Source organism: Plectropomus leopardus, chromosome 15 (genome assembly GCF_026936395.1).
Source record: "Plectropomus leopardus strain MGB_pleo_1.0 chromosome 15, ASM2693639v1, whole genome shotgun sequence".
Lineage (NCBI taxonomy): Eukaryota > Metazoa > Chordata > Actinopteri > Perciformes > Serranidae > Plectropomus > Plectropomus leopardus.
This window is the reverse complement of record NC_142190.1, coordinates 4,387,036-4,413,821: the sequence shown is the minus strand read 5'-3', so window position 1 is coordinate 4,413,821 and position 26,786 is coordinate 4,387,036. Positions and strand designations below refer to the sequence as shown.

The window sequence follows — 26,786 nt, the reverse complement described above, 5'->3', positions numbered from 1 at the left end:
TATAATTTTAAGTACTTTTTCCAAGTATTATTTTCCCTTTTTTGTTTTTTTTTTTTACTTACAATTTTATTAATATTTTACTTACTTTTTTATTTTTTTGTCTGTTTTTTCAACTAATTTTCAAGCTAATTTTCTTGTTCTTTTTTTTTTCAAATTTTTGGATCATTTCTTAAGTTGCTCATTGTCTTCCTCTCATGTTTTTGAATGAAATCAAGTCAATTTAGATTTCGATGGGTTTCATTTTAAGAAGTTGTCCTGCTGGCGCTCTTCGATGGTGACTTTGATGATGTTTGCACTCGCAGTGGAGCGCGCAGGTCACATGGTGTGACTGTGGGCTAAATGACGATTTTGTGGCGAGAATAACTGATAAAGATGCCTGAGTGTCCAGACAAATTAGAAAAAATCCTTTCACAAACCTATAGCACAAACTAAACAAGGGAGCTCTAAGTGACTGAAAGTATGAGTTCTTCATGTGACAGCAGCGATAGATTATTTTGGGGTTTTTTTAATGCAAAAGGGCAAACTTTCAGTATCATGTGATATTGAAAGCTCTAGAAAAGTGAGGTGTGATTGTTTTGTCTAACATCGCTGGGTTACAGATTTGTGCAAAATTTAAGAGATATTTTAGAAATTTCCATAAAACCCCACTGAGGGATGACTGCGTTTCCACTGAGTGATGTTATGCCATCAATACAAATTCAAATGAGCTGAGTAGACTGCTAGTGGAGATTTATAGTGATAATTAGTAATAAAAAAATGATAATTAGTAATAAAAAAAATGAAGCCAACGATCTTGTTGTAAATTTCATTTTGAATCTAGTGTGTCTGATTCATATTTTGGGTGCTACGCCTGTAGAAATCTAACATTTTAGAATTTATTTTAACCCTCCTGTTATGTTGTGGGTCAGTTTGACCCATTTGAAGCACACGGGCACATCAGTAGAAAACCAAGACGATGTAATTAATTAAAGAACTTAAATATGAGTACTCATTAAAACCAGGAACTGAGGAAATACTACCATAAGTGAGGAAACACCAGAGGCGGGATAAAACCTATAGATGAGAAGATAAAAAATAAATAAATATAATATTAAAAATAAATTAATAAATAAATAAAATACTAGATAACAAGTAAAATTTTCACTCTTTGTACTTCACAAACCCAGCAGCTGTGACCTCGCCTCGCTGCACGCGTGGTTCATGTATGTGAAGCTGTGACTGTAATCAGTAGACGGATCCCCACATGCCTGGCCTTCCTCTCTGCCAGCCCCTCCACCGAAAACGCTCCGAGTCAGGAGAAGTCCAGGCAGGTGTATCTGAAAATACTTTGCTGTTGCTACATGATATTCAGAGCTAAGTGCTGAGAGAGGCCTGAATGATTTCAGTCTGCTGCCGGTTTGAAACCGCACGTGAACCAGTGCTGGCCTCGGATCAAATCCAGCCAGCACTTTACTTTCTCCCCAGAGTCTGCCTCTGGGCCTCCATCTGTCTCATGATCTGTCTGAATAACACGTACAGATGAGTGAATGGACTTAAAGGGGCATTTCACCTCAAAATCACAAAATACATGTTACATCCAGGTCAGTGGTTTCCAACTGGTCCAACCACTGGATCCAGATTTCTCCTTAGTCATTAGTTCAAAGTCTGCACATAAGAGAAACTAGCACAATTTATTTCACATACTGTAAATAACACAATAATAACATCAAAATGAAATAAAACATGTTGCAAGAATAAAGTGCAATAGTTGGGTTTTTCTTTTAAAATTTTTGCTAATTTTTCAAAACTTTTTTTTTTTTGCATTTTTTTCTTTGAGACTTTTTGGTATTTTTTCTTTTCTCTAAAAATGTATTTGGTGCTTTAATAAAATGGCAATCTTCTTTTTCTCTAAAATTTTTTCTGGATTTTTTCCCTAAAATATTTCTGGGGATTTTTTTTTTTCTTTTTTAAAAAAAACATGCCTTCCAAACCCAAAGGCTCGCCAAAATGAAAAAATCCCCAAATGACGCCATTTATGACAGTTAAAAGGTTGAAAACTTATGCCGGATTTAGTTTTTGGCTTGTTTTTTCCTTAAAATTTTGTGTAATTTTTAAAAACTTTTCCCTTTTTTTCTATATTTTTTTGGGGTGTTTTTTTTTTTTTTTTTTTTACTTTTTGGTCAATTTTAAGTTTTTGGCAATTTTCTTTTTCTCTGAAAATTTTGGGTGATTAAAAAAAAAAAAAAAGCCGTGGGCCCGCCAAAATAAATATCGCCAAATTTACACCATTTATCACAGCCAGAAACTATGAAAACAGAAAATTATCTTTGATTTTCAGATTCCCATCTGACAAAGGCTCAACACGTTAACAGACCAAATAATATCAAGAACAGGGCAGTAAAATGCTCGCAGTAGATGCATGCTTCCTTCTGCACGCTGATACAGTCGCCCGCTTTAGCTCAGTGACAGCAGCTGATACCTCCAACACCCGAAAACTCACACCAAAACAGAATGTGAAATTTAATGGAGAGACCAGCTGTTTGTCACACTGAAGCTGAGAAAACTACTCGAGCATGCTTTCCTGTTGCCTCTTATTCACTCTTGAGTAACGATTGAACTTGTCGAGTACATTTTAAAAGATTTCCTCGTGTCGAAAGTTTCTGCAGCGAGCACTTGAAGAAAAGAGCAGCGTGTTTTCACATATTTCTCCTCTTAATCCTCCTTCACCTTGAGGCCTTTTGTAGCCGCCGTGGTGGTTTTAGATCGACCTGCTCTCTTGACTGCCTGTAATGACGGCGTGCTGCAGGCCCGTGAAAACTCTCTGCAGCTCACTTCAGTCGCTATGCCGCACTTAAAGCCTTTCACCCTGTCTGGCTTTGCAGAGGACGGGACGCCCGAACATGCAAAAGCAAGAGTTTTCATGAGTCATGCAGCAACTCTGCTTCAGTTTGTGATGTGCAGGGAGGAACGATTATTCAATGAACACTTGAGGCTTATTCGCTTTCTTGCCGAGAGTTAGATGAGGAGGTTCATACCACTTTAAGATCAGTTTGTTAAATATGTAGCCAGCAGCCGGTTAGCTTAGCATAAAGACTGGAAACAGCTAGCTGTGTTAAAGGGTTAACAAAGAGTACAAAGGGTTGACAAATAAACTTAAGAAAAAACATTCATAAACGTATGTGGGATATCAGTTTTCTGGTGCTGCGTTCAGATACCTTTCACAAAGTATTGACCTTTGACACCTGAGCAAATTAGTTTGAGGCAACGAGCAACTTATCAAGGAATGTCCTGCAAACTGCAGATTGAAAAAAAGACAAAAAAAAGAGGAAAAAGGTGACAACATGAAGATAGAGAGAGGAATGTGAAAATCCAACAATAATTTCTGTTTTCACAGTTTCTGCCTGTGATAAATGGAGTCATTTGGGTGCTTTTATTGTGGCGAGCTTGTGGATTTGGAAAGCATGTTTTCTTTAACCCCCCCCCTCAGATTTAAAAAAAGAGAAAAATAACACTACTGTTTATAACCCTCCCCCCAAAATTAAAGGAAAAAAATATTGCAAAGTTTTGAAGGCAAAAATACAAATTTTTTTTTTAAAAAAGTCAAAAAGTTTTTAAAATATATTTATACTTTAAAAAAAATAAATAAATAGACCCATGGTTTTAACTAATTGCACTTTATTTCTGCAATATGTGTCTTTTCATTCCCATTTTATTTACATTTTGTTCAATAAAACTGAATATGTGGTCATTTCTGTTGTGCGCGGACCTTAAACTAATGACTAACGAGAAATGTGGACACAGTGGCTGGACTAGTTGGGAACCTCTGATCTTCCAATGTTAATAAAACGTCTTATTTAATCTGTACAAAAAGTGTTAGATAATAGTTTTAAAAACACATCTGGAGGATGGTTTTAAAAAAAAAGATAAATACACACTGAGAACTTTAGTCAACTGAAATCACTTTAATTGTCAATACAGCACTTACACTCAAACTGATAGAAATACAAAAGTTTGTCTTATCCCTTCTTTACAGTGAAGTACAGTATATGCTACAGATAAACACACACCCCAACACTTGAAATGATACACACCGTGACTGAAATATACCAATACTTTCTCTCAAATGAGTCATCAATAAATGACCCAAAGTGACTTCATGCAGATCATCTGATGCTTTTTTTTAACTAAACTGAGCGCGTGACTCATTGTCACATAGTTGTGGTGGCGTGGAGATTAAACTTTGAGCTATAAATTCTATTCAAATGTCATGATGCACGATTCCAGCCCCGATGCATGTTTGGTCAAACGTCACATTCATCCCGACCACCCCACTGAATATGGTCCAATGTCACAACAAAATGACACCACAGAAACCTCCTCAGTTGGCAGAGGTAAAAAACGACACCCCAGTGCAGCTCCAAAAATCCTCATTCAGCACTTTGACTCGTAATACATCCTCGTGTCCCCTGATTATCACAACTGGAATGATCTGAACGGGCTGGAGACAGAAAGAGACAGCCAACTTTCACACCCTGTGTGTGTGCTGGACAGAGGGACGCCATAAATAACTTTTCAGTCATGACAACACTGGAGGCGATCATACACGAGGAACAAAAAACAATCCTCCGGCTACAAATGACTTTTTTAACAACATTCACGATCTGTTTCAAGACGAGACAAATAAAATGGCAGTCACTAACGTGTGATCTTAGCATAACTACCACGTAAAGAGCTCAAAGAGTAACAAGATCAGTAGTGACGTTTGAGTGTTTTCCTGTCCTTAAATCTTTACATTTTACAAAAAGGCAGCTCGAAAAATCTCCCTCAGATTCACTTCTCATATTCCAAAACAAATAAAAAAAAATATTTGTCCACAAACTACCAGCCTTAAAATGCTTATTGTGCATGCAAGTATGTATGCAAGCCGACTACGACACTAAAATAATGACACATTGATTCACTGGCCCTGAAATGCTCACAGATAGTACATCTCAAAAGATGCATTAAAATGTTGGTTTTTAAAAAACAATGAGGAGAGCAGGCGTTTAGAATGAGAAGGCTAGGTCTGTGAGTGCGCATCCTCGTGGACATTCAGTCGACTTTCTTGCTGCGCAGTCGCAGCGTGTCCAGCACGGATCTGCACACGGAGCCCGTGTGCTGCGAGAGGAGTGTGAGCACCTTCCCGTGAACGAGGGTCAGCAGGGTCTGGTGGCCCGTCGCCCACACCCGGTACCAGGGCCCGTAAAAGGGGTCGGACACGGCCGGGCACAGCATGTTGTTCAGGTTGACCTCAGTGGCCTGCAGGGAGGACAAAGACAGACAGACAGACAGAGACAGACAGACATTAGCAAGAGTCCTACAGTGATGCTCTCAGCAATCACAATACGTCCCACACATTGACATGGACAAAATTTCAAACTGTTCCATGGCTATTCAAAGACCCCAAACATTTTTTTTTCTTGCGTGGAATTTTTCAAACATATAAAATCCAAACTATATTCAAACGTAATTTCAGGATCTAAAAATGTATGTTTTCTATAAAAATTTCCAAAAATATTTCAAAAAAGAAGAAAACAATTACCGGATTTTAAGACATTTCTAGGATTTCAGGATGTTTCGAGAATTTTAGGACATCGGGGGCTTAACTAGAACCTGTTATTAGGGTGTGGGGATCGTCCACTGTCACTATTTTGATGCTTTTTATGCACTTTGGCACCTTATATATACTAAAAGTACAAAAACATTTCCCAGTGTGAATCACTTTGTTTTTATTGTGTATTAGACAATGGTTGGGGGGCCACCCAGCACCCCATCGGGGGCCAGATTTGGCCTGAGGGCCGTAAGGTGAGTTTCACTGGTTTAGGATTAAGGTTTTCCCCTCAGTGTTTTCCTGTTAAACAGATTTCTCTGATTCGGTGTGATAACTGCGCTCCTGTTTTGCATAGTGAAATGTCACGCAGCGCCCAGCAGAGGGCTCCATCTTACCAGGCCAAGGACCTGCAGGAAGAGGAAGTGGTAGAGGAACAGGATGCCGGTGGAGAGCAGCGCCCACCACATGTCCCCCAGAGGTTCAGGCTTGTATGCACCTGCAGAGAGACACACTCATAAAATCATGTTTGTGGTTAAAGAGCGCGAGCATCGTCACACGGCTGCTCTGGACACCTTCACCTCCCTGCGTTGGTGCATTTGTGACATGTAAGTGTTGTCAGCAGATGGGACTACCTGCAAGTGCAGCACAGCCAGTTACAGGATGTGGTGTCAAGCTGGTTTTTCCTGTTTCCTCACTGCTAGCATTTGCGAGCCAAGGGACGACATTTAATGTGCAGCCAGTTTGTCAGTTCGAATAGGACAATGTGTACTTCCCTTTATGAAGCCGAAGTGTTTGTTACTGAAGAACAATGAGGGCCTGCGTGCAGAGGTTTGTGCTGCAGCCTCAATAAACCTGTCTGACATCCATCTGACTTTAACCAAATGATCTTTTTGTTTTTTTGTTTGTCTCACCTGCAGGTTTTGAAGCTTTAACATCTTTCATCGATAAGGTAAAGTCACTTAATCAAGTGTTCGTTTGCTTCACATTGACACCAGGAAATATCACATAAACACCTCTGTCTCCTCACATTTGCATGTGCAGAAAATAGTTTGCATTCAGTGCATCTCCAAATCTGCAGAATTCAGCTCCCAGTTCATGCAGACACCCTCACTCACGAGCAAGAGCGGGAGATGTTTGCTGATAAACAGGTAACTGCGGAGCTGATGTGAGCAGTAAAGTGCCAGAAAAGCAGGACCCTGAAGCAGCTCAAACATCAACAAAACAGGAATCCATCTGAGGATAACAGACTTTATTAACCCGTTAAAACCTGAGAGAACTGGCTTGACTTCTTTCAAAAACATGGGAAGAAGATACAAGCAAATTACCACATTTAGCAGAAATGTGACAATAAAAAAGGAAAGACATTTAAAAAAAAAAAAAAGAACAGAAAGTTGTAAAAAGTAGCTTGATTTCTTTTGAAACATGGAAAGACATTACAGGCAAATTACCTAAAATAAAAAAAAAACAAAACATTTGTTAAAAAAAAGTAGTATGATTTCTTTTGAAAACTTGGGAAGACGTTACAGGCAAATTTACTGAAATTTAGCACAAAAAAACAAATAATAAAAAAAAAATAAACAAATAAAAAGTAGCTAGATTTCTTTCAAAAAATGGGAAGTTATAAGCAAATTACCTAAAATTTAACAAAAAAGTATAAAAAAAAAATATAAAAAAGTGGCAGCAACAAAACCACTACTTCTGCTATAATAATATAGCAGAAGTAATAATAATAATAATACTTATTATTAATACTAGTAGTAGTAGTAGTAGTAGTAGTAGTAGCAGTCGTCATCGTCATAGTAGTCCAAGTATAAATATAGTTTTCTGAAGCTTTTTTATTATTATTATTGTATTTTCTCTCTCTCTCTCTTTAAAAACTAATTTTCAGGTTATTTTCTTGCCAACTTTTCCTAATTTCTTGCAATTTGTGGGATGTTTCGTGCCGAGTTGCTCATTACCTGTGGTCATTTTTGAAAATAAGTCCAACCAGTCTGTTGAGGTTTTGAAGGTTTAAATGAATGTGAAAGGCGTCTGAACGCGTCCCCAAAACAAACCGATGAAACTGAGTCTCATCGGTTTGTTTTGGTGTGTCTGCGTCGGTCTGTGTGAGGAGAAAACACTAAAAGTTGACACTTACCTCCTTTCCTGAAAAGGTAAAGAGGCACCAGGTAGAGCATGGAGTGCTGGATGTAGTAGATCTCCTTCTCGAATGGCAGCTGAAGACAGAGTCAAACATTTGAATTCAGAAACGTCGCCGCTGCTTTCATGTCTGAACGTTTGTGGAATGATGTGAAGATAGTCGTAAAATTGCGGCGTGAAATCAGTGACTTCCTGCACGCTGTCTGCGCGGCGCTTTGATGTTCTGACCTCAGAGCAGCATTAATAACCGCAGCCGGCTGCAGTCTGAACTCTGCTCTGTTTGCTGAGTCGCACCAACACAAGAAAAACTCAAAAGGATGTTTTATTGCTCATTTTTAAAAATCCATTTTTCTGCTGCCGGTGAGAAAGTTAGCAGAGGTCGTGACAACAGAGAGCTAAAGCTGACCTCAGATCAGCACCTCAGCCGCTTTGAAGTTTGACACGAAAATGATCACGATGCGCACAGAATAAAGAACAAAATGAAAATAAAAAAAGAGTTAACTACTTAATTCCTCTATATTTTTACAGAAAAAAGAAACATAAACACGCAACACCTACCTGCAGAAAGTCATTTTTTAAAAAATGAGTAGTGAGACACAAATTTAGCTTCTTTATTTTTAAAAAGTGACTCCTGACTAATTTGGCGATTTATTTTTACACATAAAGCAGCAACAAACAAATAAACCCACTTAATCTTTAAAATGTGGTACCATGTGATCAATTTGGCGACTTTATTTATTTTTTTTAATTAAATTTAAAAAAATTGTTCAGACCATCATTGCATTTAAATGTTTAGTTGATGATTTTTTCTATTAAATCTAATTCAGTAAAAATTTTAAATGCTTTCAGTTTTCCCAAATTAGAGTACAATGACATCGCCATTGTGCAGATGAGTGCATGAGGTGGTGCTTTTTTGGAAAAGAGCTGACAGCACAGCAAACATCACTCACTGGTTGCCTGTTAATCCATTTTTGCTTTTTTTTTCAAACGGAGCAAAAAAAAGTGATTATACTTTAAATTCAGTGCTTTTACAGGAAGATTTATTTGGGTGTGATGTCGCTTATGATTCATGTTTCCTTCCTCACACTCGTGTTTGGTAGTTCTGCTGTGAAAACACTTTTAAAGGGCAAGTTGACGGATGACGTCGTGCACACTGACGCTGAAAAAACGAAAGCGTTACACACAGCTGTGTGAAGGCGTACTTCCTTCCTCCTATAAAAACAAGTTCTTTTTATGTAACAGGGAAACAGAGCTAAAGCAGAAAACCTTTGCTTAAATTTGGTAAGGATTGCTCCGTAGTGTGAGCATTTGATCTTCACAGAGATCATTTTGGGATTGGCCAAAGTTCAAACAGTCAAAACTTGATTTCATTGAAGCAAATCCAATTTTAAAGTCAGAGCATTATCTGCTGCGTCTGGTCCTCGCAGCTGTTAGTGAGCAGGCAGCGCTGCCGAATCCACCCAGACTCCTGCAGATTCCCCTCAATAAAACAGCTGATTTATATCATCAATCACATTCGTACTTTCTGTTCCGACATTTCGTTTTTACGACAACCTGGAATTTATGCTTCATATTCAGGCTCCAGTCGAGGTTTTATTCAAACATTTCTATGAATGTCACATCCTTTAGAAGGAGATAAAATGTGACAAAATAGTCCCAAACATATCAAAGCGAAGGGATCAAAGTTAAACTGAAAGACGTGGACTGCGAACGCTTACACACATTTGTGTTCACCTCCGAGACGGAACAAGAGCTCGCAGGATGAGAGCTGAATGAGAAACAAGGCTGTGATGGAGATTTTCCAGTACTGGTTACTTACCAGTCGAGTGTTGACTACAGGGAACATCAGAGCCAGTAACGCTCCGTTCAGCATGTGGACCTGCAGCCTGACAACACACAAAAATACGACAATAACAGTCAAAAGCTCCTGAAAAGCAATTTTGTTTTTTGTTTTTTTTATAAAGGCAATGAGCAACCTGGCATAACTGCGTGAAATTAGGAAAAGATGACAAGAAAATACCTGAAAATCTGTTTGTTTTATAAAAGGAGAGATAAAATAATTAGAAGTGTATTAAAACAATTTTCAGAAAAGATCATAGTAATAATTACATGTTTAAAATCATGCACATCTTTGTATATTAGCACTTTTCCCAGTTTAATTTTATTGTTCTTTTTATCTTTTTGTACCAATTTTCAGACCTTTTTTTAAATTTTATTTTTATTATTATTATTATTTTTTTTTTTTTTACAAATTTTGTGCTAATTTTGAGTAATTTCTTGTCAAGTTGCTGATTGCCTTCTTCCAATGATAAAAAAAGCTCAGGTTTTAAAGGGTTAATAATAATTTCCAGATTGTATTCATCATTTCATGGGACATATTAGTGCTGATGAGGACACAGAGGGACAGGTGGAGGACAGCGAAGATTATGTCGATGATGCTCCCTGACGCTGTTCGCAGCAGCCGTCTCTCGTTCTCTGACGGGGAGTTTAGATTACGGATCAACAGATTATCTGCCTGGCAGATTATCGGGCCGGTATTTGGCATTTTGTCGATTATCTGTATCAGTGTTTTATTTTACTGATCGATAAAATTAATTAATTAAAAGCTGCAAAGAAAGTGTCAGCATGGGGGAAACTTTTACTTTGTGAAACCTCAGGAAGATATTTTTATTTATTAATTTTTTATTACGATTTTCACTGCACTTTATAAAAAATAAAGGTTGCTGGGAACTTGCTGTATATGATGCTGGAAGTTTCAGTTTTGATCTGCTAAAGGTATTTAAACAAAGTTTTGTAATGTTGTTTGTTATATTCCAAATTCTAAATTGACAAATATTTTCATTTTTATTGTAAACGCATATTGGTTCCAAATATCAGTTATTGGTCTCACTGAGCTCTAATTATCGATATCAGCCCTGAAAAACAAATATCCGTCGACCCCTTCTTCTTTTATTGTAAATTCTGCATGTATTCGGTTGCATGAAAGTAAATCAGACACACTGAACAGTTTTTGTCACGATTCTGACACTCATTCATAATTCTCGTTTTGATATCATCTCGTTAGTTATCGCGGTTCTTCGGCCGCTTCCGTCTCACTCACCATCCAGCACACGCACGTCCCGCCTGTCCCTGCAGACAGAGGGAGCGTCGCGCTTGTTCGGTTAACTTTCTGCAACATTTCTCTTAAAAAAACAATTATTCTAAGAGCCGCCGTACGGAAAAGCCCGGGAGCTCATGCGTCAAAGTGAGGGCCTGCGTCTGTCTCATGTGACTGCTCTTTTTGTCAAATGAGCCAAAATAACTGTTGTGACAGCCAAGGTCGCTGGGAAAACAGCAGTGCTGCAGGAATGTCAGTTCAAGTGAGCCCAGCTGTCACTCCGGGGGCCTCCGGACCTGTTTGGGAAAACAGTCGGCTTCATTCAAATTCAAATTCAACACGTTTATTGATCATTAGCAGCCTCAGCCTGGCTTTCCCCCCGTTTTTATATTGTTAAAATGACTTTTTTAAAATAAAGATTTGCTTTGCGTGAGTCAAGCCTGAGTTTGAGTGCTGGAGTCAGCTCTGAGCCAGACTTACTTCTGAACGTAAACTTCTCAGACTGCATGAATGTTTCTGTGCCGTGACACGGTGCCGGTTTAGGTTTGCTCCTCACGCAGAGCTCCGTGCGCCGGCTGCATGAAAGCAGCAGAGACCGAGCAGGAGGGAGGTGACTGGTGTCTGAAGGGAAGAGGTGGTCTCTCATTCTTGAATACAGATTCGGGCACCTTTGTTTGATTTCAGCGATACGGTCTCACTCTTATAAAAGCTGGAGCTGCGTTTGTGCATGCACATGAGGCAGAGACACCTGATTATTTCATCTTTGCTGAAAATCTTTAAATTCAGTCATATTTAAATACATTTTTTACTGAGTTGTGATCACAATTTTATTTTTAAAGTTCTGAAAATGTATCCTAATCAAGTTTATGCTGATTTGACAGAAATACAATGAGCAACCCTGGAAATGGCCCAAAAGTTAGAATGATCTTAGTAAAAGGTTTAAAGAAAATTACCTGAAAATAGGAAAAGAAAAAAAAGAAAAAATATTGAAAAAAGTGTTCAAATGTGAATCAAATTAAATAACTTATTTATATTTTCCTGGAAAATAATTTCAATAATTTTAAAATTCTGAATATAGTTTTCACAACATTTTCCCCCTTTTTTAAAAGTTAAATTTCCAGTAATTTTCATTTTTTCATCATCTTTTACTGATTTCTTGTACTTTTCAGGACATTTCTCACCAAGCTGCTTATTGCCTTTTCCCACGTGTTTTCTAAAGAAAGCAAACCCGTGTGTGCAGCCTTTAAAGGGGCAAAATGCTTGTAAAAGGCGTCTGAATGCAGCAAAAGAAACCTGATGTCAATCTGTGTTTCAGAGGATTAAGTGAAAATTCTCTCTTGAATTCATTCTAATTTTATTCACTTTTTACTTAAGTTTAAGGACAATTTTGCCCAAATATTTGTTACATAAAACATTCTGGTCCAGTAAAAAAGTTAAATCCTATAAAAACTGGGAAATATTTAGAATATATTGGCAAGTTTTCTTGCTTGCAATTTTTATGTTCTTACTTCACATGTGGGATTTTATGGCCTTAATTCCCATAATGATGAGTTCTTTAATTTTATTGTATTGACACTGAAAACATGTCTTATATTTATCTGTTTTATTATTATGATAATAATCATTATTATGATTTTGTCCCTTTTATCAATTTTTTTTGTCTTTTTAATATATTTTATCTAGTTTTTAGTTTAGCTTTTATTTAACAATTTTAATTTGTATTATTATTATAGCTTTATGTATTTGTATTTTATTGTATTCCATCGTCATTATTCAATCATGATTGCTTCATCAATAAGTGGGTGTACTTATTGATGTTGTGATCTGTGATAGGTAATGATGTGTTTGTTTTTACTACAAATAATGTGCAGTCGTTCACTTGACTTTGCTTTTTTTTTTCTTGTTTAGGTGCAGATAACATTTCATCCTCATAAAACCACAACTGTCAATCTCCTGAAGCAGGATGGAAATCAGTAAAAACATCTGTCACGGGAAATACCCACAAAATGTCCAGTAAGATAATGTAGTATTATGTACTACTTTGAAAAACAACATGTACATTACTTACTGAAGTATTTTGGTTTCCAAAGAAAAGAACTGTTAGAACGTGCTTCATAACGCTTCCCATAGTTTTATTTTTACTGGGCTCCTTTTTGGCCATCTCAGGTAAGACACGACGGCAGAGGCTCACTGCGGCTGCTCTCTCTGTGACTCCCATGGGCGAAGACAACAGAAAGTGACCCTGCTTGTATTTATTCGTGAGTAAATCCATCTGTGTGTTCACCCTCCACTGGCAAAGACACATTTCTCCTGAATAATTAATAGTTCAGACCAGAACAGCTGCTTAGAAGACAAGACTGTAAATCCATTACAATAAAACAAGACGAGTCATTAAAAGCAATGCAGCCATTGCTTTTAAATGAAAATAAAATCCAGGTCTAATTTTAGTCACTTCATATTCAGTTCAGGATTTGCATTTAAGAAGTTGTCGAGGGGTAAATATACTCACCTAAACACAACCATGGCTGTTTTCCCGGGCGGGCAGGCCAGCAGGAAGATCTGTCGAGGAAAGCACAGCGAGAGATGAGAAACCGCATTATCTCGTTAAACTCACAGTCGTTACAGAGCAGTTTGAACGCTTCGAGAGCTCCCAGCGTTCAGCGCTGTAAGTGAAGGAAAATGAACAAATCACTTAAAATTGTATTAAAATCATAAGAGCAGAAGCCTTGAACAGAGCGCCCCCACACTCAGCTGCAAAGTGCTTAATAAGAAAACAAAACCCAGAGTTTAGGGGGACCCGGGGGGATGGTCAAATAATTACGGCAGATTTGAAAACACTAAAATGGCTGCCAGGTGTTGGTGTTAATGTACTTTATTGCCTGAGTTCAAACAGGGCTGTGAACTGAAACAGCTCTTTGCCGGGGGAGCAGGAAGAACAGTAAATAATCTCTGTCAGAGAACAGTATGGCCATGGACTTTTTCATGGTCAGGCTATATGATAATGATAAGCTTACAGGTTCCAAGTCCAAGTTAAATAAACGTCAGAATGACAAATTATTTACCAACTAGAATTTCTGCCTCCGCGCATAAGTAAAGTTCAATCCAATGTGGTTGTTAAGTTAACATGGACATTTGTGCCGAATTTGAAAAGAATCCCTCAAGGTGTTTTTGAGGTATCGCATTCACAAAATGGAGACGGACAAGGTCACAATGACCCTGACCTTTGACCTATGACCATCAAAATCTACTCAGTTCATTATTCAGTCTAGGTGGATGTTTTTGTCAAATTTGACAAAATTTCCTCAAGGGGTTCTTGAGATATTGCATTCGAGAGAATGACACTAATGCAAGATAACATTGACCTTGACCTTTGACCACCAAAATGTAATCATTTCATCATTGAGTCCAAATGAATGTTTGTGCCAAATTTGCAAAAAATTCCCCTTAGCTGGTCTTGAGATATTTTTACAAGAATAAGACAAAGTCACGGTGACCATGACCTTTGACCTATGACCACCAAAATCTAATCAGCTCATCATTAAGTTGTACGTTTGTGCCTAATTTGAAGACATTTCCTCAAATAATTCTTGAGATATTGGATTAACAAAAATAGGACAGACGTTGATAACATAAGGCCTCTGCGATCGCTGGCGCAGAGGCTTAAAAACACCCAATTTATTCAAAGCTCCGAGTGGAGCCTGCTCATATTTTATTTAACAGCAGAAGCCAGTTTAAGATTTATTTCTAATTCCTTCCTTTGCATTCAAATCCACGTCTGCATTTTGACTGAATACAGGTTATATTGTGGATCGCCATCCCACTTCTACATGTCTAAGCTCAGTGAGTGTGCTATCGGGCCCTCGAGGATCCTGCAAACATGAATTGGTTCAAAACACCATCTGACACGAGAAAGAGTTGGTCTGCCTGGAAGCCAAAGGCTGGAAAACAGAATTACAAGAAAGCAATTTACTTGAGATCTGTTGTACAACTACCCACTGGCCAGGAGATATGTCTTAGTGATTGATGTGCAGCACAGCGATCAACTCGCTTTAACCTGCACAGTGAACACAAGTAAAGTTTGGTCTGCAGACATCATCCGTAACAAACACGAGTTTTTAACACACAGGACAGGATTAATTAACCTTTTGAAACCGGTGTAAATTGGCTTGATTTCTTTCAAGGAGGAAAAAAGGTAAAAACAAATTAATGAACGAATTCAAATATTAAATAAATAAACGTTCTGGTTTTCTGGACATTTTCTCCTATTTTTTGTTATTACTAACTTCGACTATTTTTTCTCTCTCTCCTTTTAAAAACTATTTTTTTAGGTAATTTTCTTGTCACGTTTTTCTAATATCTTGCTATTTGTGGTAGATCTCTTGCCAAGTTGCTCATTGCCTTTTAGCCATGCTTTAAAAATGACTCAAATAAATTTGCTCTGTGTTTAAATGCATGTGAAAGGCATCTGAACACAGCACAAGAAAACTGGTGTTTTTACAGTTTTCAAAGGGTTAAAGGTATATGTATATAATCTTCAGTTTTGAAATACATGTAGAATCTTCCCAGCAGATAACATTTTTTTTTCCACCATGCATCCAATTTTTTTTTTTTTTTGTTGAGGTTTTTATATCATTTTGTAGCTCCCCATTGCTGTAACTTATTAAAATGCAAACTTTCTTTGCATCAGTGTTTTTTCCCCCAAGCCTTTATAAAAACTTTTTCCCATGTCATCTGATGACAGTGCTAAATATGTATAAATATCCTGATGTGGATGCCATAATAGTTTGTGTCCAAAAGTCTCACAATAACACAAACACACTAAATGACAGAAGCAACTCCTGTGTGCTGTGAGGTAAAATGACTGTTTTAACCCGGTGGAGTCTGGTGGTGCTGAAGAGGTCGTCAGAAAGGGCTGTCTGATGGTAAAGGGGTAAAAAATGTGATCTACATGTGATGTACACTTAAGCTGATTCTGATTATTTTTTAGGTGGTGTAAATGACTCTAAATGGAAAATTAAGGTCTGTAAAGCTATGATTTAAATCACATCCTGCAAGCCTTTATTTTGGTAGTCTCCTTTTGACCCTATGGGACTTTTATTTTGATGTCTTGTCTTTGTGGAAACAGGATGTAGAAGCAGAAAAGTTTGAGAACAAAGGAGGGAAGACCGTGCTGCTTTGCTCTGCAAAGTTAAGCTGCTCAGATATTTGAGCGCCTGGCTGACATGAAAACCAGGTACTGTGCCATTTATTCCTGTTTTTGTGTGGCGATGTGTGTTTTAATGGACTCATAAATGTTTTAATGTGTCACAGTCGCAGCTGTCATGCTGACTTTTACTTCAGATTGAAATGAACATCTCGGTGAAACTGGATTTCTTGTTTACCGTGAGTGCTGCAGGAAACATTGTGATTTATGCTCATGTGTATTTAATGTGGGAGTTATGGATTATGGCTGTAATGTTTGCAAACGAGCTAATTTTGTTCATTTGTGTACCTTCTGAAGCTCTCCCAGTTTCAAAAGTATTTGCATCAGTACCCTGCCAAAAAGTGCCACAAAAATACAAAAAATATATAAATATTTTCAACTGTTCAGCCAACATCAGTCCTGATAATATATACCAAATATTTATTCATTTTCAATATTTAACCCCTTATATATCAGTTTGTTCAAATGATGCCACTAAAAAGTGGTTATTATCCGTATACTTAATGATATTTTTTGTTGTTGATAATCACAGTCTCGGATATGTCAATGATTAGTAGAATATTAATTTTTTTGCATTAATATTTTTTGTGTTATTTCAGTTTTTAAAAAAAAAAAAAAAAAAAAATTTCCCTCTTACCACATTTGGAAACTCTACATTATCTAGATGGTTACTTGTTGGCTTCATACAGATGTGAAAAAATAGTTTTAAAAAAGTAGGTTACATGATTGATGCAGATTCACCCCTTTAAGGGCTAACCAAATTCTCCATCACTGTGCACGCGCGTCTCTCTAATAAACATCCCGGTCCAGGTTATAGCCACATGCACGGCCACATTTATGAGAGTCAAACCAGCCTTGACATCGTTGTCGCAGCATTAAAGACACAATTACCTCTAATGGTCGTTTCTCCCCATTAATTTTACAGCTGAAATATGAATTTATCTGGAGGTACAGCAGGCTTAGGCAAAACGCCAGAAACTAAGAAACCTCCACAATCCCAGCCTCCACAAAAGCATCCAAAAACAGCCACTAAAAGACTGAAATGTATAAATATATACTTATATAGTGCAAATTTTCCACACTGTTGTTGCAGAGCAGTTTCAGAGTAAAAGCGCCGCTGTGACTGTCTAACGATCTGTCAAGCTGTGAAAGCAAACCGCTGAAAAAATAAAGATCAATGGCCTACTTATAGATTGACAGACCTCATTACTGATAAGCCAGGCTTCCTTTTTACAAGCGTAAAATCATTATGTAATCCAGTGTAGTGCTTTCAGCGTGATCTGAGTCAACAGTCTGCTCTGCGAGGTGTTATTGCTACAGCTGATAAATGTGGCTATATTTAAAAGATAATGCTGATGCTGTGGTCTGTTACACTGAGACTGAGCGTTTGTTGCACACAGCTTGTTAACAGTATCGTTCTTCAATTTATAGGAAAGTTCTCAACCTATAGAGCAGAAACAAAGCACAGTCTTTGTTCATTTCTGCCGTATCCTAACAAGCAGCATTTTAAACTCCTAATAATGCAGCGGGAACACCGGAGGCCTCTTCTGAAGGATATGAGTTATTGTTTCTTGGTGTTTGTAGGCGTATTTATCATCAGTCTGCCGAGTATCTATCACTGTTTCATATGATGAGTTGCACTGACGGGACCGCCGGCGAGATCTACGAGGGAAGAAAGTTCACTTGATAAGGGACTCTGTGTCAGGAGGAAACTCCCAGTTTACTGGAGAATCCTGTAGGACAGTGATACTTAACCTGCAGCCTGCGAACCAAATCTGGCCCCCGATAGCAGGCAGGATGGCCCCAAAACCATTTTTTTAATTCACAATAAAATAAAGTGGGAAACTGGGAATTGTTTTTGTATTTTCAGTATGCATACGGTGCCACAGTGCAAAAAACAGCATCAATATAGAGCGTGTTTGTCAAAAAAAGTGCCAGAGAAGGATCCCCCACACCCCCTTACTGAGGTCCTAGCTAAGCTCCTAAAATCCTGGAAATGTCCTAAAATCCTAGAGACGTCCTAAAATCCTAGAGACGTCCTAAAATCCAAGAAACATCCAATAATCCTAAAAAAACGTCCTAAAATCCAAGAAACATCCAATAATTCTAAAAAAACGTCCTAAAATCCTAGAAACTCACTAAATTCCCACAAATGTCCCCAAATCCCAGAAAAATGCTAAAATCCTAAAAACAATCTTCAATCCAAAACATCCTAAAGTTCCACAAACATCCTAAAATCCAAGAAACATCCAGTAATCCTGGAAGCATATTTATGTATTAGAAACAATGTCCTAAATGTCCTAAAATCCTCGAAACGTCTTAAAATCCGAGAAATGTGCTTAAATCCTAGAAATGAAACCACAAAATGTAGTTACTTGAAAAACTGAATATCCAACTCCTTGGAGGTTTTCTTAGTAAAACCATTTTTTTAGACGACCAAAATTTTATGATAAACTTTCATGAACTGAAAACTGTAGACTGTATTAAAGAATGGACATAGCTATTATGTTTTGTAGCTTTGACTTTGGCATTTTGGCCGTTGCTATCTGGGGGTTTTCGAGTCAGAAGTAAGCATATTTAGACAAGAGGGTGGAGCTGTAAACATGCTTATCTCAGCTGTAAAGTTGGGCATTTTAACATGTCTGTGGGCACCGACTCGCTTTTGGAGTCTCACGCAGCCACGAGGGGAACTTTTTGGCACTCCCTTGTTGGCTTCACTTGGAGGTTGCAACTTACCTCCAACAAGTTAGTTCGTGCCCCCAATAATATGTGAAAATTTCACTTAATGGACTGCATCAGAAATATAATCACCGCCAGAGCAAGTCCAACATATCTTGGCGTTGTGCCTTATCGCCTATCGATCTAAATTACGGAGCCACGTCTGATGGACTCGAGTAGAAATGCAGGACAGTAAAGTGATCAGCCAGACGTCTGTCAGTGTGACTGCTCGTGTTCTGAGTGCAGGAAAACATCACAGACATCGCTGCTGTCAGATGTGAGGCATCAACTCGTCAGTCATCAGACGCTGAACTTTTCACCCTCGCTGCGGCGTTATCGCTCTCTCTCACCTTGTGCTGAGTGATGCTCGCTCGCCTGGTGTTTCTGACATTTATCTGATCTCAAGAGCCACTCCGTGCACGACACAGCGTTATATTCCACCGACAGATGCTTTAACCCTTTAAAACCTGATCCACATCGCCTTTCTTGTGCTGTGTTCAGACACCTTCTTATTAATATCTGAACCTTAGCAAAATGTTTTTTGTTTTTTTGTTGTTGTTTTGTTTTTACCCCAAAAAAAGGGAAAACGGCAAACTAAGTAAGAAATTCCCTGAAAATTGCAAGAAATTCGTAGATTTAGAAAATTAAAGTTTTTTTAAAGCCAGGGAAAAATGTCTGGGGAATTTAACATTTGTTATTAAAATAAATATATATATTAAATTATTTAATGGAAATATTATGATTATAGGCATTTTTTCAGGTTATTTTCTTGTTGTTTTTTTTAAACTTTGTTTTGTTTTTTAATAATGTTCATGTAATGTTTTGTACTTTTTTGTACCAATTCCTTCTTATTTTTTTCTTGTTTTTGAAAGAAATCAAGCCAGTTTGCCCAAATATACATACAGTGAACAGCAAGGTTTCCCAAAATGATGTTGGCTGCATGAATATGGAGCGAGCATCAGCTGCACTTTGCTGTGTAGTGACACTGTGGGGAAAACCACCTGTCGAGCGGTTATATTCTCAGTGCTCAGGTGAAGTAGATGTCTGTGCTCATTACTCAAGCACTGTTGTAACTTCAGCTTCACTTGAGTGTGCACATCGCATGAGCCACAATGGGAACTTTACAAGAGCTTTCATTTTGTCAGCTTGTAAATTTCACTCGTAATTCTGGACTTCTCTTTCTCACGGATGCGCTCTTGATGCTGCACCAACTAGCTTCCTTCACAACGTTGATGTTCAAATTCTAAATCGATATTTGAATGCTGCACAGCTCATTTGCATGTCCAGTGTTCATTGTTCATCTAACTTCCTGTTTTTTTTAAATATTTTTTATCTCGTACATGTCCCTTTTTTGTCCTTCTGTGTCCCCTCTCTAAATTCTGACGTTTTTGGCATTCCCAGGAATCCGGCGCAGGAAAAACTCTTTATACGTCCTTTTTTTTCCCTCAGCAGCAGTTTGTGAAAAATGTGTCTCGGGGTGGATAATTAATTTTTTGATACCTGAAAAATTTGCTTAATTTCCTCCAAAAACATAGAAAGAGGGCAACAAGCAACTTCATGAGAAATGGCCCGAAAAATGAAACAAAATTAGTAAAAATTACAAGAAAATGACTTGACAAGAAGCAAAAAAAAAAAAAAAAAAAGAGAGAAAATAAAGTGCTTAAAAGTATTTTTTCTGTGAGGTTTTCTGTAAGTTTTTCTGTAAGTAAGACAATAAAAATGTAGTTTTCTAGGCTTTCCCCCCATTTTTTGATAATATCTAATAACCCCCAAGCTAATTTTCAGATCCATTTCTCGTCAGCTTTTGCTAATCTTTTGTAATTTGGTGGACATTTTCAGCCAAGTTGCTTGTTTTGTTTGTTTCTGTGTTTTTGAAAGAAATCAAACTTGTTTTTTCAGGTTTCAGAGGTTTAAATGCTCATGAAAGGCATCTGAATATCACAAGAAAACAGATGTCATAGGAGCTTAAAAAATCACAGTACAGCCCAACTAAAAGGAGACGGGAAAACGGACAATTAAAGATCTTTACAATCCTCATGAGATGTCTTGATGTTAGATTTCCATCGAGTCTAAAAAGGATTAAAATTGCACCACACCCATATCATGTAAATCCACAATGTAGACCTAATGGGTGGAGACAGATTATAAAATGAGTAAGCACGCTTCTATAGTCGAACGAAGAGTCATCCTGAAACAATTAGCACGTCTAAGCTGTCAAAAATGCAACACACTTTAATTCCTTCCAGCCCTGTCATCGGCATATCATCTGCAGGAAAACAGCTCCATACAGCTCACAAACATCACCTTCAATAAAGCAAGAACGCAACAAACTTCATGTTCCACGTATTTTCTGGTCGTCAGTCTCCAGACAGCCCCTGGCCCTTTTCCCCGCAACAAATACACTCCTGGAGGCGATCCCCGCAGAGCCAAACCACTGACACAAACAACTCTCTTACTGTTTCAGAGGTAAAATAGAAATGAAAATGGAAACTTCCACCTCCTTTCACTTCACCTGTTTCTTTTTTAACCCTTCGAAACCTGAGCTGACATCACTTTTCTTGTGCTACTTTCGCACGCCTCTCACATGTATGACAGTGGTGACATTTCTTTCAAAAACATGGTAATAAAGGTAACGAGCAATTGTTCTGAAATGTTCCACAAACTGCAAGAAATTAGTGGATTTAGAAAATTATTTGTTTAGGGGGAAATTTCTGGGGGGAAAAAGGCTTGGTTATAACTATATTTATAGTTACTTATCATGATGACATGTTTAAAATTATGTTAGAGAATTATTAGAAAAATCCTTTTTGAGAGTCATTTAATTTAATTTAATTTAATTTATTTTAATTCAATTTAATTTAATTTTTTCCAATTTATTTTTTTCATCTATTTATTTTTTAAAATTTTTATTTAACAAATATGTAACAAAAGGGTAATTAATTTTTGTGTAATTTCTTTTTTCTTTTTTTTGTTGCTCATTGCCCACTTCCCATATTTTGGAAAGAAATCAAGCTAATTTGCTCAGGTTTCAAAGAGTTAACCATTTCTTCAAATTTCCTCTGACCGCACTCAACTGTCAACAAGCATTTAAAATATCTACCGCAGATTATAATAACCTTGGTCCCCTACACGAGGGGCATTTTGTCACCATCAGTCAATTCTTCATCACAGATAGTTATTCATCAATGTCCACAAGCTGTCAGTCCGTCGCCACGTAAAATAGTCCGGATATATATTTAATAACGCGCCCTCTATAATTCACGTGCGACCTGTTGCCGTGACCTCATGCTGTGCAATCATTGACCATGAAGGTCGGCCAGCGGGGAGGCGGAGAAACATGCAGGTACCGTACAGGATGTTCTAATGGCAGCAGGGAGAACAGAGAACCTTTGATGTAAACTTCAACACAACGACGACGTCGCCCTCTTTAACCCTTTAAAACCTGGATCGACATGAGTTTTCTTGTGCTGCGTTCAGGCGCCTTCCACAAGCTATCTGACTCTTTGCAAACTCAACAAATTGGTTTGAATTCTTTCTAAAATGAGGGGAAAAGCAATGACAAACCTCACAAAAAATGCCCCACAAAGTGCAAGAACTTAATAAAAGGTGAAAAAAATACCTAAAAAATAGTTTTAAAAAAGAGGGGAGGACAATTTTAAAAAATTCAAAAAATAGGGCAAAATATCCAGAAAATGATGCTTATAGTTATAATATTTTATATTTAAAATCATCTTCCAGAAAAAATAAAATAAAATAAATACATTTTTGCAGCACTTTTTATGTCATTTTCTTGCTTGTTTTTGTGTTTTACTTTTTATTATTATTATTATTATTATCATTATTATTATTATTATTATTATTATTATTATTATTATTATATCATCATTAATTTAAAAACCAAATTTTTTACAATTTATTTAGGCTTTTTACTATATTTCTTTTATCATTTTTCGGCCATGCGTTGCCAAGTTTCTTCTTTCTTTCTTCCCATGTTTTAAAAGAAATTGAACCAATTTTCAAAGGGTTAATTCCCATATTTTACCAATCAAACTCAACTGTGCAGTTAAATTCACCTCAGGCTTAACTGCTCCTCTGTAGCTTCACAGCTGTTCATAACACGGCCTGTTCCAGTCAAAAACAATCCTATGGGTTAAAATCAGATCACGCCCCGCTCCTGTTGCATACCTCGAGCGCTGAACCTGATACAACAGGTCTTATTTCAAGTCAGCGCTTTCTGTCTCGACTGTCTCCCCTGCCGACTGTGATTATCGTTCATTTACACCGCATGTAAACACCGTACAAAATGTACAGACAACAGACGATAAAGACACCGCTCAGATTTTTTTCTCCTGTAGGACTCGGCTGAAATGCATGCTGATATTTATCTCGAGGAAGCAAAAAGAACATACTGATTGTAAAATGACAACCGCAGTGTTTCACCATCCTGCAGATGGGTGAGGTCAGGCCAACACTGGGCTGATGAAAACGGTGCCAAAGTCAAAGTCGACAAATCATTGTGGACTCTGAGACCGGGTCTGCTTCAGTCTGTACAGTCAGTTTGAAACTTATATTCTCAAATACAGTATTTAAAAGAACATACTAGTACTTTATAATGCGGCCATTTGTTTTTTATTATTTTCGTTCTTAGGTTTTCTTTCTTTTTTTCTGTTGTGTACATGGGTGGATGATGAGAAAACGGGCCCCAGGGCACAGATATGCAAAAGGCCTCGTTTTTTTGTTGTTGTCTTTTTTTAATCTTTACACACTTTTGGGGTTGTTGTGTCACTTTGAGATTGTTTTGCCCATTTTTTCTATATTTTGTGTCTCTTTGCAGTTCCTTTTCATTTCTTTTTGGTCTTTATGTGTCTCTTTGAAGGCATTTTGTGTCTCCTTGAGGTTGTTTTGTCTGCTTTTCTATTTTTCGACTCTGCAGTTCCTTTGCATCTCCATATGGTCTTTATGTGTGTCTTAGTAGTCATTTTGTGTCTCCTTCAGGTTGTTTAGCTTGTTTTGTGTTTGTATTTTTTGTGTCTCTTTGCATCTCTTTATGGCCTTAATGTGTCTCTTTGTAGTCAGTTTATGTCTCTTTGAGGTTGTTTTGCCTGTTTTTCAAATATTTTTGTGTCTCTTTACAGTTCTTTTGAATTTCTTTATGGCCTTTATGCGTCTCTTTGTAGTTATTTTGTGTCTTTTTGAGGTTGTTTTACCCTCTTTTATATTTCTGTGTCTCTGCAGTTCATTTGCATCTCTTTTTGGTCTCTATATGTCTCTTTGTAGTCAATTTGTGTCTCTGTGAGGTTCTTAAGCCTGTTTTTGAATTTTTTGTGTCTCTTAGCAGCCTCATCCTCTGAGCACCGCAGGATGGAGACTGCTGCACACGCTGCAGGTACAACGCTAAACAATCATTTCAGATCCCATTCGCTATTCAAGCACTTACTACCTCAGGCTGCAGCCGACAGTGTCATTTCACGTGACTTTGTGTTTGTTCATAAAAATCTTGATATTGATTTAAGGGGAATGACGTGGCGGGATAGCTTGCTAGTCCTGTTCTTAAACTGTCTGTTAAACTTACTGTTTTACAGCCATATGCAATGTTATTGACTTTCTTGTTCATGCTGTTCATGAAAACTAGAATAAAACAGCTTGTTCTTTAAAGCAAAGAAAAGAAAAGAAAAGAAGGTACTGAAAAGAATAAAAATTAAGTTGGGGCTGTCAGTAGCTCAGTTGGTAGAGCGGGCACCCCATGTACAGAGGCTAAATCATTGCCGCAGCGGCCGCAGGTTCGATTCCAGCCTTGGTCCTTTGCTGCATGTTGTCTCCTTTCTCTCTGCCCCATCATACTTGAACTGTCCTATCTGAATAAAAGTAATAGCCAAAAAAAATCTTTAAAAAAAATTAATTAGAGCTTTTCCATACAAAAGTATAAAAATAGAGCTTGTTCGTTAAAAATGAATAAATAGAGATTTTTCATAAAAAAGATAAAATAATGGAGCTTAATAAAAGAACTTGTTAAATAAGAAATAATTTTTTAAAAAAGTATAATTCTTAAAACAGAAAAAAGTTTGTTCATAAAAAAGAATAAATATATAGCTCGTTTATAAAAGAAATAATTTTTTAAAAAAAAGAGGATATTCATAAAAATACAAAAGAATAAACTAGAGCTTGGTCATAAAAAAATAATAAAAAATAATGCAGGACGATCCTCACAGCCCCCAACCAGATCCGGGTGAAGCCCCCCAAAATCCTCAAATTCTGTAACCGCCCCTGGCAGCTCTTCCCGGGAGCGCGCACAGACACACGTAGCCTTAAACACAGTTCATCCTTACCTGAACCATGGTCATGACATGGCACGGGTTCAGCAGATAGATGACAGTCTTGGTCGCGAATTTGAACCCAACCTCCACTCCAAAAGTCATGCAAAGCGCCACCAGCAACAGGTTCTTGCCCAGACTGTCCTCCTTCACCTTCGCGCAGTCTTTTCCCACCACTTTGAGCTCTTTGGAGAGGTTGATCTTCTTCAGCGCCACTCCGATCTCCAGCAGGGAGATGAGCACGATCACCAGGCTTTCGCTGACGCGCTGCTGCGGCGCGATGAACGCGGCGCACTCAGGGCCCCCGTTGCCCTCAAACTTGGGGTCCACCCCGCCGTAGACCCAGTCCAACAGGCTGTATATGTTATATCTGGACATATTCCTCTTCTCGTGTTGGAAAAGATACGAACAAGATGGAATAAAAGACGTCACACCGACTTCTTGGCGAAACATGAACTGCGAGATTTCCTTTTGGTGCGTCTCGTGGATGAGAGGTAGACATGTATCACCGCCTTCGGGGTGTTGCAAGCCGGATAAATCGCCAAACTACCTCATCCACACACAGATGAGGAACTTCAGCTAGCAGCAGGAGGGCAGCTGGACTCAACACCACCCGCAGCTGCTGCTGGTGGTCCCGGGGAGGTGCAAAGGCCCCTCACACGATCAGAATCTGCACGATCTCATGTGGAAAATCAAACTGTGATGTGAAACAGGCGATCATACTGGCTGCGTGCTCCTGGTCACATCCAGCTGCTCCGTGCAGTGCAGACACCGGATAGATAGCTAGCTAGCTAACGGTACAGATCCTGCATTACTGAAGCGCTGGGCTTTTTCACCCCGAGTTTTGCCTCTCAGGCGGAGCTATAATCTCATTGGTTTACAGTGTCCGTGCTGCGTTCAGGGGCCCTCGTTAAGTGGGAAAATTGTCGTATATAAAACCCGTATAGCAGTGATAAGTTGCTCAATGTATGGCCCATGGGCTAAATCTGACCCCCAAAAGGGTGCTGGGTGCTCCACCCCCCCACCACAGCCCACCCATTTTCTAATTCACAGTCAAAATAAAATGATACACCCTATAAATTGTTTTTGTACGTTTATTACACATAAGGTGACAAACTGCATCAAAATGGAGCTTGTTTATATATTTAAAAAACAAAAATGTTAGTGGAAGATCCCCTGCAACCCCGACAGAGGTCCCAGCTAAGCACCTGACGTCCTAAAATCATACAAATGCACTAAAAATCAAAGGAATTTTCTAAAATCCTAGAAATGTTCTACAATGCTAGAAAACTACTATATTCTTCAAAACATGCTAACATACAAAAAATTCTCTGAAATATTAAAATTCTAGAAACATAACAAAAGCCCAGAAATGTCCTAAAATCCCTTAAAAAAAAAACAATACTATAATCCTAGAAACTTGCTAAAATCTTAGAGATGTCCCAAAATCCTAGAAACATCCTAAAATTATAGAAATGTCCTAAAATCCTGGAAACATCATGCATCAACATGCCACATGACTTTTCTTGCCTGGTATCTCAGTCAGCTAAAAACTTTTGTTTCGTGTAAAGCTCATTTGTAATAACAATGCAATAATGTTTGATTACTGTCAGCTTAAAGAGCCCAAGATGTAAAACCTTATTTGTCCTAAATTTTGAACAATATTTGGCACACTTTGACACATAAACACCACTTCTAAAATGGCACTGCTCTTTCCTTTTTAAGATAAGTTAGGTTAGGTAAGCTAAA

At 37.9% G+C, this 26,786-nt stretch overlaps 1 protein-coding gene and 1 long non-coding RNA gene across 4 annotated transcripts in view; one reads left to right on the top strand and one right to left on the bottom strand.

The window, feature by feature from the left end:
* Window positions 1–3,921: 3,921 nt before the first annotated feature.
* Window positions 3,922–25,872, bottom strand: tmem164 (transmembrane protein 164). The gene is made up of 6 exons (XM_042498870.2): window positions 25,053–25,872; window positions 13,315–13,364; window positions 9,528–9,594; window positions 7,707–7,785; window positions 5,965–6,065; window positions 3,922–5,277 (listed from the first exon to the last, which is right to left on the bottom strand). Exons 1-6 carry the CDS (start codon window positions 25,488–25,490, stop codon window positions 5,071–5,073), a joined length of 942 nt encoding a protein of 313 aa, XP_042354804.2. The 5' UTR covers window positions 25,491–25,872; the 3' UTR covers window positions 3,922–5,070.
* LOC121952295 (uncharacterized) overlaps window positions 6,037–26,786 on the top strand; it is a 32,084-nt gene continuing 11,334 nt past the window's right edge. For 2 of the 3 annotated variants that reach the window (XR_015778864.1, XR_015778862.1), the window contains exons 1-7: window positions 6,037–6,174; window positions 6,487–6,518; window positions 12,714–12,818; window positions 12,972–13,063; window positions 15,793–15,824; window positions 15,931–16,038; window positions 24,062–24,112. This is a non-coding gene — a long non-coding RNA (uncharacterized LOC121952295). Of the gene's footprint in view, window positions 6,175–6,266; window positions 6,398–6,486; window positions 6,519–12,713; window positions 12,819–12,971; window positions 13,064–15,792; window positions 15,825–15,930; window positions 16,039–24,061; window positions 24,113–26,786 lie in introns of those variants that run through there. The other variant, XR_015778863.1, reaches the window with a different exon arrangement.

Coding starts and splice junctions, on each gene's coding strand:
- tmem164 (XM_042498870.2), bottom strand. CDS start 25,490: ATGTTTCGCCAAGAAGTCGGTGTGACGTCTTTTATTCCATCTTGTTCG. Junction 13,365..25,052: donor ATGTCATGACCATGGTTCAG/GTAAGGATGAAC, acceptor TTTCCTCGACAG/ATCTTCCTGCTGGCCTGCCC. Junction 6,066..7,706: donor TTACCTTTTCAGGAAAGGAG/GTAAGTGTCAAC, acceptor GTCTCTCTGCAG/GTGCATACAAGCCTGAACCT.